This window comes from Carassius auratus, chromosome 46, assembly GCF_003368295.1.
Source record: "Carassius auratus strain Wakin chromosome 46, ASM336829v1, whole genome shotgun sequence".
Classification (NCBI taxonomy): Eukaryota; Metazoa; Chordata; class Actinopteri; order Cypriniformes; family Cyprinidae; genus Carassius; species Carassius auratus.
The window spans coordinates 5,048,021-5,063,671 of NC_039288.1; the positions used below are offsets into that span (position 1 = coordinate 5,048,021).

The 15,651-nt window shown below is 35.6% G+C and overlaps 2 protein-coding genes across 3 annotated transcripts; both read right to left on the bottom strand.

Moving 5' to 3' along the window:
* Positions 1-471: 471 nt before the first annotated feature.
* On the bottom strand, positions 472-8,201 carry LOC113063929 (cholesterol 7-desaturase). 2 transcript variants are annotated; one of them, XM_026234388.1, is made up of 7 exons: positions 7,634-8,201; positions 4,439-4,627; positions 3,932-4,110; positions 3,679-3,804; positions 2,835-2,954; positions 1,587-1,774; positions 472-1,467 (listed from the first exon to the last, which is right to left on the bottom strand). In XM_026234388.1, the coding sequence occupies exons 1-7, from the start codon at positions 8,058-8,060 to the stop codon at positions 1,452-1,454; spliced, it is 1,245 nt and encodes a 414-aa protein (XP_026090173.1). In that variant the 5' UTR covers positions 8,061-8,201; the 3' UTR covers positions 472-1,451. The 2 variants fall into 2 exon arrangements, with proteins under 2 accessions (XP_026090173.1, XP_026090172.1); XM_026234387.1 differs by having other exon boundaries at positions 1,220-1,467; positions 1,598-1,774; positions 7,634-8,198.
* A 1,279-nt stretch (positions 8,202-9,480) lies between these two features.
* Positions 9,481-13,949, bottom strand: LOC113063930 (bile salt-activated lipase-like). The gene is made up of 11 exons (XM_026234389.1): positions 13,843-13,949; positions 13,352-13,499; positions 13,121-13,240; positions 12,687-12,884; positions 12,245-12,375; positions 11,917-12,024; positions 11,494-11,608; positions 11,023-11,209; positions 10,319-10,522; positions 10,036-10,233; positions 9,481-9,782 (listed from the first exon to the last, which is right to left on the bottom strand). Exons 1-11 carry the CDS (start codon positions 13,909-13,911, stop codon positions 9,599-9,601), a joined length of 1,662 nt encoding a protein of 553 aa, XP_026090174.1. The 5' UTR covers positions 13,912-13,949; the 3' UTR covers positions 9,481-9,598.
* Between the last annotated feature and the right edge of the window lie 1,702 nt (positions 13,950-15,651).

Here is a 15,651-nt window from a genome sequence, read left to right on the forward strand (position 1 = left end):
AAATATATATACTTGTATATCCTTCAAAATGAATCCTTAGAATAAGATATAAAATGAAAAATATAATAAATGTATGTATATGAATAACATTAGAACATATAAATATATATTGTATAAAAAAAAGAATATATATATATATGTGTGTGTGTGTGTGTTAACTGTATTTGTGTGTCTAACACTATTAATATAACTTTAATTTTAGAAAACTAAAAAAACTAAATAGAAATAGATAAAAAAAACAACCCCTATGCTCTGGGAATAAAATAAAAATTATTAAAATGATATGAAATAAAAATGTGTTTATATACTGTATATATATATATATATATATATATATATATATATATATATATATATATATATATATATATATATATATATATATATATATATATTAAGCATAACTTTAATTTTAGAAAAACATTTTAAACAAATTAAAATATAAAATAGATAAATAAATAAAAAACACTATGCTATGCTGCCTCAAGTCAAGAAAGCCCTTATTGTAAGTCTGTGGGATGATTTTTTTTTTTTTTTTTTGCCCATTTATCATTCACCAGACAAACATCCTAACTTTAATTTCATATGAAAGTTAATGTATACCTCTTTTTTTAGGTATCCTGTAACTAGCACAAACAGTGTGGGATGAGTTATGTGCCAAAGATGGAACAGTTATATCTGTCTGAGGGTAGAACTACATGCTCGCATTATTCAGGGTACATCTAGGAGATGGGAACTTTGTGTCCTTTTTCCTAGTGTGCTACCGAACAGGTCTGTGTACAAGAACTGGAGCTTCTGCAAGAACAATGGCAATATTGGGCTTTAGCTTACTGCTTGCTGAAGCTTAGAAGACTCTCAGACAGTCCAATCCCAATTACAGCAGTGAAGCCAGACTGCAGGAGCTGTAGTGTGTAATTCTGCAATCAGTTCAGCAGTGCATAGATAGAAAGGTACAATTGTAAATGTTATTTACAGACAGATGATTGTCGGAAGCACTTCAACAAGGACAGAACGTTCTTAAGACAGAACAGAAAACATGTCACCTACTTAATAATATCCAGATTTTGACTTGTAAAATTCAAATGCAGGTGCACTTTTATTTTGCATTTGCTTTATTGTCTTTGCACGTTGTTTGTTGAAAGAGAGAACTACTCAAGAAATGCATTGTGTTTATTATGCATAATTATAATTTTTGCATAATGATTTTCTTTTTTTTTTGAAATGCCAACAAAATATCAGATTTGGTTAAAAAAATATTGGTATTGGTCTTTAAGCAACCCATATGGGCTGAAGCATAGTTGATGTTCAGAAGTCCAGAGTGTCGTGCTGGTATCGCAGTCGCGGACTGTTCTCGCTGTAGAACTGACTGAACCAGCGTCTGTGTTTCTGAATGGCTGAGTCTTCTTTCACAAGCATAGGTTTGGAGATGTACGTCTTGTTATTCCAGATCATCACATCTCGTTCAAACTGTAACGGCAAAACCATAAGTTAAGATCCCATAAGCATCCTTTGGTATGGTTATTGTAACAGCTTCATTTAAATAAACATTGATATTAACTACACACACACAAACACTATACACTCACTTATGCATTACCTGAATGCACTCTGCCCGAAGAATGAATTTGGGTACCAGGGGAGGGATGGTGCTCTGGTAGAAGATGGTGTGTGATACACACTGTAGTAATGGCTCGACTGGGGTAACGCAGTGCATGATCACACCCCGACCCAGAAAACTGTGTTCAAAAAGCAGGAAAACCACACCTGGACCCACCTACAAACATGCAATATATAGTTCATATCACCAGGGAGTAAAATCATGTAATTTATGCTGATGTTTGAGACCAAATAAAATAGATTATTTCACATAAACTGTAACAAAATCTTTCCTAATTCAGATTCTGTCTCTCATGCCAACAGCACTTTCCACTCTCAAACATACATCAACTTCAAGTGAAGATCCAAGCACGGCCGTGAATTATAACTGTTTTCACACATACTGTCAGGATCATTCGCTGTCTCTATGGCGACAAGGCAGTTCACCCACACACACACACACACACACACACACACAAATGTTGCACAACTGACCATGAGGGGAAATGATGACATTGAGATTTGAACAGCTACAAAGACGTGAAAAAAAAAAAAAAACTGGCTGCACCAAATAAACAATAAGAATAAAAATGTGAATTTTTACATATACTAAAAATACATTTATTTAATTATCCATTTTAAATATATTAAAAATGCATTTTTTAATATTTCAGGTCATATAAATGACCATTAGTTCATATAATATAAGCAAACAATATTTATAAATTAACCAGTAAAAACATAAATTAAATAAATAATAAATTCATAAATACATTTTGATTATATATTAGATATGGGAGTACATTTAAAATAAAAATAAAAACTATTGGACCTTATTTTAAAGTGTTGCCATTTTTTTATGAATTAAAAAAAAAAAATGTGAAAAGCTAAATATTTTTTGTAGCACAGAATATAAATAAATTACCCATAATATTTGAAACTGCAGTCATACTTCACCATACAAGAAAAGCATCTCACTTTTAAATCTGACACATCCACACTCACTCACACACACACACACACATTTAATTGACATAAAAGCATGCTCTGTATGCACTCGACTAACTGCTTGAAATACAGCGAACAACCTACAGATCCCAGAGATCAAGACACCGCTGTTGTGTTCAAGAGATCAGTCATGACTTGATTTCCATTCTGCTAATCACAGTCAGTCTCCAGGCGTTTCTCTCAGTCTGCACGGCTCACACGCGCCCTCTAGCTGATGAAACAGTCATTACCTGTCTGGCCACAACGTCCAAATCAAGAAGAGGCCAGTGGCGTCCGAACACGGTGAGAGCGTGTTTCACCAACATCTGCGAGCAGTGCTTGTCCGGCTCGGGCTCAGGCTTCCACTCCACCTGGAAAAATAACAATTAAGATCACACAGACATGCTTATTTCACATGCAAAAGGTAAACAAGTCATGACAAAAGTAATTTAAATATTCATTTTTTTTTCCTTAAATGTGCATTGACAAGTGTTTAAAGTAAATTTAGACAGTTGTTGATCAAATAAATCTTGTAGAACAATATACATGGAATTACATAACTACAATGCAACAAAAGTTATAAAGCTCCTGTAACCAAGTACAAATTCAGCACACATCTCATAAGGAAGTGATATGTTTTTACAGTAGATACTGCTATATTTTTATGGGTTTATGATAGTGTTGTCCATTTTAATTCTACCATGTATACTAGTTTTCTGTGACATAAAAACATAAAATCTGTTGACTCAGCTGGTTGCCAATGCAACATTTCTCATTTTAGAATTTTTTTGTCAAGAAGACATGTCATGAAGGCTTATTTAGATTTCTGTATTGAAATTAATGTTTCCATAGAAATAATAATTGTCCATGTGTCTGTGAGTATGAACTATCCAGAGTATAATAAAAGTAGTCAATTATGGTAATTATGATTTAACAAAAAGAAGATAACTATAACAAAATTGCTCAAATTTGAACTAAAATGAATAATGAAAATATAAAAATATAATCTAATTTATACTAATATGTCACTGAGATTAAAGTTAGACTGCTGTTGTTATTTCTCCTTGGGATGAATGTCTCTGTGAGGACTCAAACCTTCCAGTCGTGCCGTATAAACTCCCAGGTCTTGCTGTTCGTGTAGCGTAGATCAACTCCACTGACGATACCTGGAGTGTGCAAATGAGCCAAGTGTGCGATGTCCGCTGCGTTCTCTGGAATCTCCTGAGAAAAGACAGAGCCGAGAGTGTGAATTAATCAAGACTGCTAGATACAAACATCATATCCACTCATATATATATATAAAATATATTGCTCACATAAAAGCTGAATTACATATATGCCGTCTGACCTCAATGTGTGCATTGATGAAATGTTCGGTACGGCCGCGGTACACCCATTCCCCGCGGGTGATTTCGCTCTGTTCTGGGACTCTCCAGCTGGGCTCCAGCCCGTCACAGTGAAACCACACCAGAACCTGCCCGTTGATCTCACAGCTGGGCCAACACCGCACCTTCGCAAACTCAGGCACTAAAAACATATAGAAATTAATTACATTTTAAAATATATTAAAATGGAAATGTTATTTCAAAATTGCAAGTTTTTTTCAGTATTTTTAACACATGTTTATTCAAAATGAATGTACTCTTTAAAAATAATTAATTAGCTTAAAATCTTACCGTCACTAAATTTCAAACTGTAGTGTATGTCTATTGAGTACGCTATATATTTTATACATATCACGTGCACTTATACACGTATACATAAGCAACTTATATATAAGCTGTATACAATAAATACATCGAAAAATACATATTGTTAGAAGGAAAATGTCTCAATTTCTTCTCTGATCTCTCACCTTTATCTGCATATGGAATCCTGACACATTTCCCATCAGTCCCACGGAACTGCCATCCATGGAAAGGGCATTCAATGCATCCCCCTACGACTCGCCCACCCACAGCCAGATTGGCGCCTAAGTGGGGGCAGTAAGCGTCCACCACATAGGCCTTGCCATCCTGCCCACGGAACACTGCCACCTGTTGTCCTGGAGGAAAATAAAAATATATGTCAATTTGGTATTTTCCTTAAACAATAAAATAACTGTAAAATTTGTATGCTGCAATTAATTGTGATAACCTAAAGGGGGCAGCACTGGTCTTTCCCAAAAAGAACCAGAGGACCCCTCAGGATAATTTGGGTAACTACCAATGAATGTGATTCTGGATTCATTTCCTTTCAGAAAAGACCCCGGCTTGCTTGCCTATGCCCCTAATTCCCAAAGTTACCACATCTAATATTATATCACGTACTCTTGCCAGCAGTGCAGTTTTACGTAGTGTATTGAAAATAACAGTCGTTCAATTAATATGCAGATATGGGGTAAGAGTAGTGTGTGTCCAAACACTGTTTTAGCTATTAACTATTTTGATATTACGTCTCACCCTATATCATTATCCAAATAGAAAAGTTAATAATTACTTAAAAACAAACAGTCAAGTATGTCAGTTAATAATTAAGCTTATTATGTTATATAAGCAGGAAAAGGCGTAGCAAGACTATAAATCCTGATTTGCACACTCATTCTCTCTCTCTCTCTCTCTCTTATTGGGTCTACACAGCTACAGGACCCAAAAACTCTCTTTCTGTAATGCTGACCTGAGGGGTTTATTTGCCTGCAGTGCAGTGCCCCTGAAAAGAAAAAAAAGCTACTAGACTCAAATGACAAAATCTCACAAAGAAAACGTCAGTGGAATTCAACATACATTATGGCAATAGCGAATGTTAATAGTATCTATGAAAGTCATTAATTCTGCACAGCAAGTACGAACAACAATAGCATTGAAGTGGTCATATAAAGTTCTTTTCAAATGATGTATAAATAGAGACATAGAGGAGTGTGTTTAAGCTGCATAAGCATAGCAGGTATCATGTTTGTAATCTGATATGATTCCTATGAGGCATCTAGCCGATAGCCCATTTAACTAAGGTTTTATAAAGCACACATCAATACACTGTAGCAGTAACTGCATGCAATTAAATGCTGTGCCCTTTGAGAAGTGTCTAGATGGCATCTAACCAAGCAGATGTCTTGAACGTTTGGCAAACATAGGTCATCTTGTACACTTACAGTAAGTAGCCTTCTTTAAAAAAAATATATGGAAGCAATCTTTGGAAATAAATTATAGTTGAAATTGAAATTAAATGCAAATAGGTTAGTTTAAGAGTCTTTTTGACCAACTAAGTAGGATAGGTCACCCAAAAATCATTTAGTCAACCTCAAGTTGTTCCAAACTCGTATGAGTTTCTTTTTCTGCTGGACACAAAAGACAATATTTCAAAGAATGTGGGTAACCAGACAGTTTCTGATCCCCATTGACCTCCCTAGTATTTTTTTTCTTTATATACTATGGAAATTAATAGGAACTCTTTTTAAGTACATTGAAGTGGCCATTTATGTTTTTAATATTATCTGCAAGTACAGTCTTTAAATATATATATATATATATATATATATATATATATATATATATATATATATATATAATAGATTAAGATAAAGATTAGATTAAGAACTACAAAATGTAAACGCATAATGATTTCTAGTAAGCATTCTATTAGTTAACCGAATTTAGGCTGAACCAATCTTTAATGTAATAATTGAATTTACCGTATCTATTATCTTAGATCTTTGGTGGTGACAGTGATCCAGCATTTCTAAAAGTGAAAAGGGTTAGAAAAGGGCATCACAGGTTCAACAGTATCCAAGATGCAAAAACACAACAGTGTTTCTTTGTATGCCAAAAACAAAACTACAAAGGTGTTTTGTTTGGTTTACCTCGAAAACTCAAAGGTCTTTGCAACATGATAGTGCATCCCACAGCAACTCGGCTAAGCAACAGGCACTTAAACATAACAAAAAGCCAGTAACAAAAGACAAAGACTTTGCAATGACAGGGCTACATGTACACAAATGCTTAACCCTGATATAGGCTGTCAGAGTGATGCAAAATGATGAAGAATGATTATATTTTTTCACAGACACATCTTTGCGCAACCTTGCTTGAAATCAATAAGAGCCTTGAGCATCTCTCAAGAAGGTTTTCAGTAACTTTGCTGATTTTACATCAGAAACTGATCCATAGTGCAGCAGCATACACAACATTGTAAGAAATAACCCAAACCAGTTCATGCTTTTAACAGCAACCACTTACTTTAATTTTGTCATAATTACTTTTGGTATAAATTCTGTATATGGAATAAATCAATTGACAAAAAAAAAGTCAATTATATATATATATATATATATATATATATATATATATATATATATATATATATATATATATGCACTAAGTGCAGTGCATGCCAGATCTACAGTTTATCATTATGTGTATAATCAAATACGCTCTGCAGTAACAGACCTGGGATGTAAAATATGCGGCAAAACAGCTGCATTATTGATCCCAAGCCAGAAATGCAGGGATGTAAACGACTGTTTGTGTTCTTGAAGGGAACTTAAAACCTATCTGGCTCCAAAACAGTCAATGGAGAGCTATTTAAGTCTCAGATCTGCATCTGCGCAGCACAGACACACGGCTGAAAACGTGCCGAGTCTCAAAGGGAAACACTGGCGGTCTCTAATTCATTAATAAATCTGGGGAGGCATTTAGTTCTGCGTTCCAATAATGTAGATAGGGCGCAATGTAGGGGAAGTTCACACAGGAAGACAGTACACTTTCGTTCCCTTTACAAGATTCGACCTGTAAAAACGCGTCTCGAGACGCGCTCAGTTTCATTGCGCTCTGTGACGCATCATTCGATACGTCAAAAAAACATTTAAGCGTCCCGTGTGGTTTTATAATGTTCTACCACGCGTTCTGAATTTATAATGTGTTTTATATCATTTTTATGTTATCATTTGATAAACGAGGGATACTATGACACTTCAACCGCTGCAAAAATGCGAAATAAAACTGTGGGACATTTCCAGTGACGTGATTTTACTTCACCTGCGCAGTTTTATTAACTGTTTTTGGCGGTTGTTACTTACCCAGCACTGTCACACTCTTCACATCTCCTCTCTCCAGCAAGTGAGAGTCTAAAACCCGGTACCAGCCGTTTGGATAAACGGGCGGTAATTCTCCAGTCTTCCGTCGCCGCCGCACTTCGTTCGCAGCTTGGGCACGAGAGCGCCCGTCCTCCGCGATGTACCCCACCTCATCCACACCGCGGAGCAGCTCCAGAGGAGCGAATAACAGTCTGTACAGCCAGCCCATCGCTAAGAGGAACACGCCCGCGAATATGCAGGCTGCCGCTCGCGTAGGGGCTCCTGCTAGACCGGTTCTCCGCCACAGTTCTGGGTATCCCCCTCCGAAAAGCGTATCTGGATCTTGGACGAGCATGACGAACGTGGCGGTGAGACCGATCGCTGCCACCGCGACCACTTTGAACATCAATGATGCCCGTGAATTCTCCATGACACCTGCAATGTCACATACACTATGACAGTCAGTCAGTGCTCTCGATAAGACCTTGTCATTTTAGTTTCTATGCAGACAGATAGCTGTAGTGTTTGTTTATGCATGCTATGTTTTTTTTCTAGGGGTCACACACAGCATATGTCCGTAGCGTTCAGGAGAGCCGTTGATACGTGACGCAGCGCGTGATTGACATTCACGAGGCCACGCCCACACACAGGTGAGATTTCAGAGCTATAAATGTACAGTGCGACACTTGCAGTTTTACTTCATGAGCAAAGTGCATTGAAGAATTTTTATTTGGATTATCAGTTTATATACAGTATATATATCCTCCGGAGAACCAGAAAAAAAGCTTTGTGAATTTTGTATTTGTTCATGTAATCACTTTAACTTCAGAGCATAATAAAAAAAAAAAAAAAAAAAAAATATATATATATATATATATATATATATATATATATATATATATATATATATATATATATATAAAAAATTTAATTAAAATTAATTTAATTTAGTTTAATTTAATATATATATATATATATATTATTCATGTTATGCTGTGTCCTCTGTAGAAGACAGCAGGTCTCAGTTTTTCTAAAAATAAATAAATTAATTAAATGACATGAATAGACTTGAAAATCCAAAAATTGGATGTAAAAAAAAAACAAAAACAAAAAACACCAATCGATTTTCAGGTTTTGGGATTTTTTTAAAACAAAACTTTGTATAAGAATGATTATCAACTATGTTATAAAAGATATAACAATTATTTTCTATATAATTTTGATGTATGCAATATGTGTGTAAAATGTCAATAATCTGTTGTTCCCATTAAACACTGTGTTATCTATAAATAAATAAAAATATCCCCCTTGGTGATACCAGCCCACCAACTACAAACAGAGCATATAAAAGAACAAAAATAAAAATATTTTGTAATACTGCAACATGTCAGAAATGGACTTTAACTGTCAGCACTCTCGCTTAATAGAGACTTATTCCAACTATGCATGAAGGTTAATAATATACACAGTAATACACCAACACATAAGTATATTTGTCACATTTTAGGGTTTACAGCTCCATTATTTACTTTCAAAATCAGCTCAAATTGCTGTCCTTACATATATTTGAACATAAATAAACATACATAAATTCTATGTCCTGGTCCTGACTAAATTCAATCTTTAAGGGGACTGAAAGCACCAGGGGCAGTTGGTTCAGGGCCCCTTGTATTGTTTAGGGTTATATGGCCATTTCAAAATCTCCACATTTATCCACAATATTGCTAGATAACTGTATAAATGTATTGGAGTTATCTGAGCTTATAAGAATCATAGAAATGATGTTAACTGATAAGAAAACATTACCTTTAGTAATATTCTCTCAGCTTATTGGAGGACAAAACAGCATTGCATTCTTTTAATTTAATGGCGAGTTATTACAGAAAATATGACAGCTTCTTCTGAGCAACTTATATTTAGTTTATTGCATGAATCTTAGCATCATATGCACTTTCAAATTGCAAGTGCTCAGCTCTTCTGTACGGCAGGAAAGCTGGCAAAGACGGTAGTCCAGTAGTAAACCAAGCGTGTTCTCAACATCTGCTTCACGCTGTCCCTGTTCATCTTGTTGTTGATATCTAGGTACCGATGGCCACTGCCGGCAAATTCAGGCCAGGTTACAGGAACACTGGACTCACCTTTGTTAGGGTCACTGTGAGGGAGTAAGGAAGACAGACATTGAAAATGAAAAAAAAAAGGAAAACCTATAATTGTATATCAATACTAAAATAACTGACTGGCACTAGATGGGATTGCACAAAAACAGACAGGCCTAGTACCATAGTACTGTCTGTTTCTCTCTCTCTCTCTATGTGTATGTGTGTGTATGTGTGTGTTATAATTGTTTCTACAAGGTGAAGTATTTTTATACTGTAGTATTGTAAAGCATTTTCATGTTTATGTACCCAGTTTGAGCAAAATTGGTCCAGTAGGAAATCATGTATCTGGAGACGTCACGATGGCGAGGAAAGTAGCCCAGAGGAGTGGCGAAAGGCTTCCCAAACACATACTGAAGGTCATCAGCGTGATCGGCACCCATCCAGAGTGGGAAGACAGGCATGCGAGAGGGCTCAGAGAACAGGTAGGAGTAGGTTCGTCCAGATCTAATGGGGAAGAAAAGGTTGTTTTTAAGGTTTCTACTATTCAGTTTCATTTTAGAGATCAGTAAATAAGAAGAGGAAGTCTTACTTAGCATGGTCAGAGTGGAGGTATAGGGCCGCTTGGGTTGGCACCAGGAAGATGTAGTCCGTCTGCATGTCCACAATTGTTTTCTTAATGTCCTTATCACTAGGATTGACGCCCCAATTAGCTGTGTACTCATTATAAGTTGTGACACCAGCATCTGGTCCTCTAGATTCAGACAGGGCACCTGAGAGAGCCCTGACATCCTTCCTGTTAGAAATCAATAGTAGGTTTTTTTTACTCTTTTCAAGTTTGGACCATTAAAAGACCACATGAAATTATTAGACGGGTGTTTACAGAATATATTGGTTAGTCCCTTTGTCAAAATGCTGATTGCTTATGAGCTTATGTTGTGGTTTTTCCAAAATACAAACATTTAAATTTTTATATGTGTATATGCCCATGCAGTACAACTTATATTTTCATACAGACAATACCATTCAAAAGCTTGGTATTGGTATGATTTTTTTGAAGAAGAAAAGCTGCACTGTTTACAGACATTAGGCATATATTTAAAAATGTATTATGGGGTAAATACATTGTGGCCAGAGCAAAAATGTCTTTATAGGTCCGCTAAAAAATTTCATTTTATAGATGCTTCAAAGCTAGCAAACATAAACAAATGCAATGGAACTCTGTTTCTGATTTTATGGGGTCTTTAAAAAAACCTCAGAATGATTCCAGGGGACTTTTTAATGTAGCACACTTACACAGGGGTGGACACCAGTGCATTGTTAATAGAGGGGATGTCAAGGGTGGCAAAGATGTGGCCGTCCATGTCATTGACTCCAGCGATGTAATCAATGTCAGCAGCATTCCCGAAAAGGGTTTCAGGCTCACCGGGGAGGAAGTCACCATCGATGACGGGGGACAAAGCTAGATTGTGTACAATGGGTTCTGTAAAAAATGGTCAGATTAGATATTTTGACTTTGCATTGCACTTACTATGGTTTTAGCAGACACTGTATTTCTATCATTAAAAATGAAATTCTGTCATCATTTATTCACCCGCAGGTGACCTTCTTCATTGACTTGTGAAGTCAAAATGTTGGCTTCCCCATACTTTGTAATTGAATAGAAAAAGTGACCAGTCATGCAGGTTTGGAACATGAGAGTGAGTAAATTAATTTTAAATTGCTTTAAAAAGCATGTAATGGGTTAAAAAATAAAAAAATTCTTACCAGAAGCTGATGATTTAAAGTTAACACTCCCAGCGAGAGTTACAGTCTTCGGATCTGTCCTCCTCAGACAAGCCATCATCCCGCTATCAGTGGGGCATCCTACCTTCCCAGCAACCTAAAGGTGCACAAAAAACAATATACTCATGTAGTTTTAAAGAAATAATTGTATTTTTAATTGTTGTAGACATAAACCAAGCTGTGATATCTGTACATTAATTATTAACTGACCAAAAACATTGAGATGTCAGTCTCTATGTGAAATCGAACAGACGTCACTAAGTAAACATTAGCAAGTGTACACTAAAGTATTTAGTAGAAGGCAGGGAATGAGAATAAATAAACCCATAGGATTTTGCGACCTCTGTATATCAAATGCTAGTACTGTACCAAGTCTGTTTTATAATGAGCAAAAGTGAAGCTCACCTCCTCAGCATACTTTCGTGGATTTCTGTTGACAGCCCAGGGACAGAGAGCAACACCGCTCTGTGAGATAGCTCTGCGGATCAGGCCCTTGTTTTTAGGGGAAAGAATCTGTGCAGAATGGACACACACACACAGAAATAAGAAGCTACATTACTGAGAACATCTCATGGCTTTCATACTAATAAATCAAACACTTTTGCAAACCTGTTGCCATTAGGTGTAGAGTGAACATTTTAAAAACTCATGTCTTAAAGCTAAAAGGTAAAGCATAAGCTTTTATACTAAATGTTTTAATAAACCAGTGTTTTATTGTTGTTTTATGCAGCACCTGGAAGTTCACGCTTGCTCCCCCTGCTGACTCCCCAAAGATGGTAATGTTGTCTGGATTGCCACCAAAATTCCTGATGTTTCTGTGCACCCAGGAGATAGCAGCGTGCTGATCCCACAGTCCATAGTTTCCTATTGAACAGTACATGCTCAGGTCATCATTTAAAAACTACAGTCAATCCTTCCATACATGTATACAGTGGGGTCCAAAAGTTTGAATGGAGCTAACAGGGAATATTAAGGCAAGGTTTTTTTAAGTTATATATATTTATGGAAATAATATGAGAAGGGAGGAAAAAGTGTATTTCAAGTTTCTTAAGGGAACGCAATACATTTTACAATTCCTAGCAAAAAAATATAAGGAGGAAAAGTTTGATTTAAATGCTTTCACATGAATTATTTAGCAATTTTATTCAAATTAAATCTTTTAAACAGTTCCTTACCAGGTGCGTCAGCATCTCCGCTGCTGAGGAATCCGAGGGATCCGACACGGTAGTTGAATGTCACAACGATGACATTTCCTCTGTCTGCGATCTCCTGTCCATCATACAAGTAGTTGTTCAAGAAGTTTGCACCCTGACCACCACCAAGCAGGAAGCCACCACCATAGATGAACACCATAACAGGCAGGTTGGTAGACACTGCAAAGAAGAAGGTGGAAAATCTTTCATTTGACACGACATTTGGAAATAAACGATCCTTAAAGGGTTAGTTCACCCTCCAAATTAAAAAATTCTCCTATGAAACACTGGACCTAATTTACTTTAATTGTATGGACAAAATGTTATTTTGTTTTCCTCAGAACTCTGGAATGACATAAGGGTGATTTAACATACATTTTTGTTTTGTCTTGTGAATTAGAGAAAGCTTGCATTACCACTTCTGCCCTGAGGGATCCAGATGTTCAGGTAGAGACAGTCCTCACTGCCCACGACATCAGTAGCGAGAAGATTGAGCTGCATGCACCTCTTTCTGTAGTCAGTGGCTTTCAGAACACCTGTGCAGATAGAGTCAGGAGTTCACTGTCACTAGTACACTCACATATTTTAGACACTATCTGTGCCTGAAGACATCTAAACATACTTTCACAAGAGACAGGCATACTCACCCCCCCAGCCTGGGTGAGGAACGGGCTTCTCTAATCTGCCAGGTGGGGCGGCGAAGGGAATTCCCTTGAACACGTCCATATAGCGGAAGAGTCCAACACTATAGCTTTCTCCCTGTACCATCCCTCCCTCGGTGTACACAGCTCCCAACTGCAGCGCAATTTTGGTAGAAATTGTAGTTTAGCATATTTAACATTTTAGCCATGCTCAGCTAAATTGAATGAAAAGATTTGCAAGTGAAGGCAAAGTTCCTCAGAAGAATGCAAAATCACTCAAATCATTTTTCCACATTATAATCTCCATAGGGGTCTTAAGATGTTAAAAGTTCAAATAGATAGAATTTTAAGTGAGAGAGTTATTAGTATATAGTAATATAATAATATAATACTATATAAGTATTATATAGTAACATGATACTTAATAATAACAACTTCATTATTAAACTATTCTATTACATAAACATAATGAACTGTTAAACATACAGAAGACTCACAGAAGCTGCATTTGCTGTGCCCAGAATGAGGGCGACAGAGATGAAAACTCCCAGCATCGCCATCATCATCAGACAGTTGCTGCGAGAGTGGCATTGAAGGGAGTTCTGTTGCCTTTATAAACAGGCCAAATCATATCTCGTTTCAAGGTGTGCCAAAACCATATCTTTAAAGTACACAATTCCTGTAATAGCTGGACAGCATATGTGGAGTTGTGTTAAACTCTCATGGAAAATGTGTGTTATTCGTAATCTCAACGACACACATTTTCCATTACAGAAAAAATGTGTAAAATATGAACTGAAATTAAAACGAAAACAGAAAATAAAAAATAGAAAATAATAATAATAATAATAATAATAATAATAATTTCAATACTAAAAGAACTGGATTTGCACAAAAATAGACAGCCCAAGTAGCATAATACTCTTATTTTTTATTTTCATTATTATAGAAGGGGAAGAAAAAGTTGTTTTTAAAGTTTCTACTATTCAGTTTCATTTTAAAGATCGGTAAATAAGAAGAGGAAGTCTTACTTAGCATGGTCAGAGTGAAGGTTTGCAGGTCCTCATAAGTTATAATACCTGCATCTAGTCCTCTAGATTCAGACAGAGCGCCTGAGAGAGTAATAATATAATATAATATAATATAATATAATATAATATAATATAATATAATATAATATAATATAATATAATATAATATAATATAATATAATATAATATAATATAATATAATATAATATAATATAATATACATTCTATTTTAATCTTTACTATTTGTCACCTGATGGCACTATTTAAAAAAAAAAATTGCCTATGGAGCAATTACTTGTTTTTTTTCTGCTTCGCTGAAAATAGGCCAACTGAATTTAAATGATTGTGATTATCATTTTGTGGGTGTTTTGGGTATGTATATCAGACTTAAATAATACAAAAAAGTAAATAAAATAAAAATCTGCTTAGTATTTAGTATATGGAAAATAAAAACAATCATAAAAAAATTACAGTATGTAAACAAACAGGCATTTCAAGGATTAAAATAATGAAAATTTATAAATTTTTGGTAGTTATAATCAGGACTGATGATGGCAAAATGATCTACATTACTAAAAAAGGGGAAATTTTTTAATTATAAAATATTTGTATTGGCATGGACATTTTTGTCCTGACTTCTGTGTAACCGTTTTAAATTGATGCACGAGGGATATACAGTAGGGTCCACATGAAATTAAAATGCAATTTAAGCTTGGAAATAAACATTTTTATCAGATTATAGGTCACTAATCAAATAAACAAATGTGTGACACTCTCTGTGAACTCAAATCAAAACAGGTGTCAATATGTTTTGCATAGACCTGAAGTCCGATGCTATTTGGCAACACAAAAGTGTATTTACGGAATCTATCAGCAGGGGTTAACCAGCCTATATTTACCAGCCAAATCCCACCCCAGTCTCACACCTTTGGTTCAAATCATTTTGGTGCAACAGGCCATACTAACAAATGAGAAAATTTGATAGTGCCACCATATATGAGTGTTTGCACCACTATTGGCTTTTTGTGCAATAAACTGGGATAGAAGATGGTATTTTAACACATTGTATTTAAGTTTATTAAACTTTTCATCTACTCTCCATGTAGTATGCCACATACGGGGGGAGGTGCTTCATTGGGTGAATGTTAATGTTGGCCTTGACTGCATTGCGAGACCATATGCGCCTTTTCTCGAAAAGCTGCGAAGGCGAAATCAAATGACTCATTATTTCAAAATGAAATAGCTGTGGAGCACAGGTGGTATAAGGATAAGATA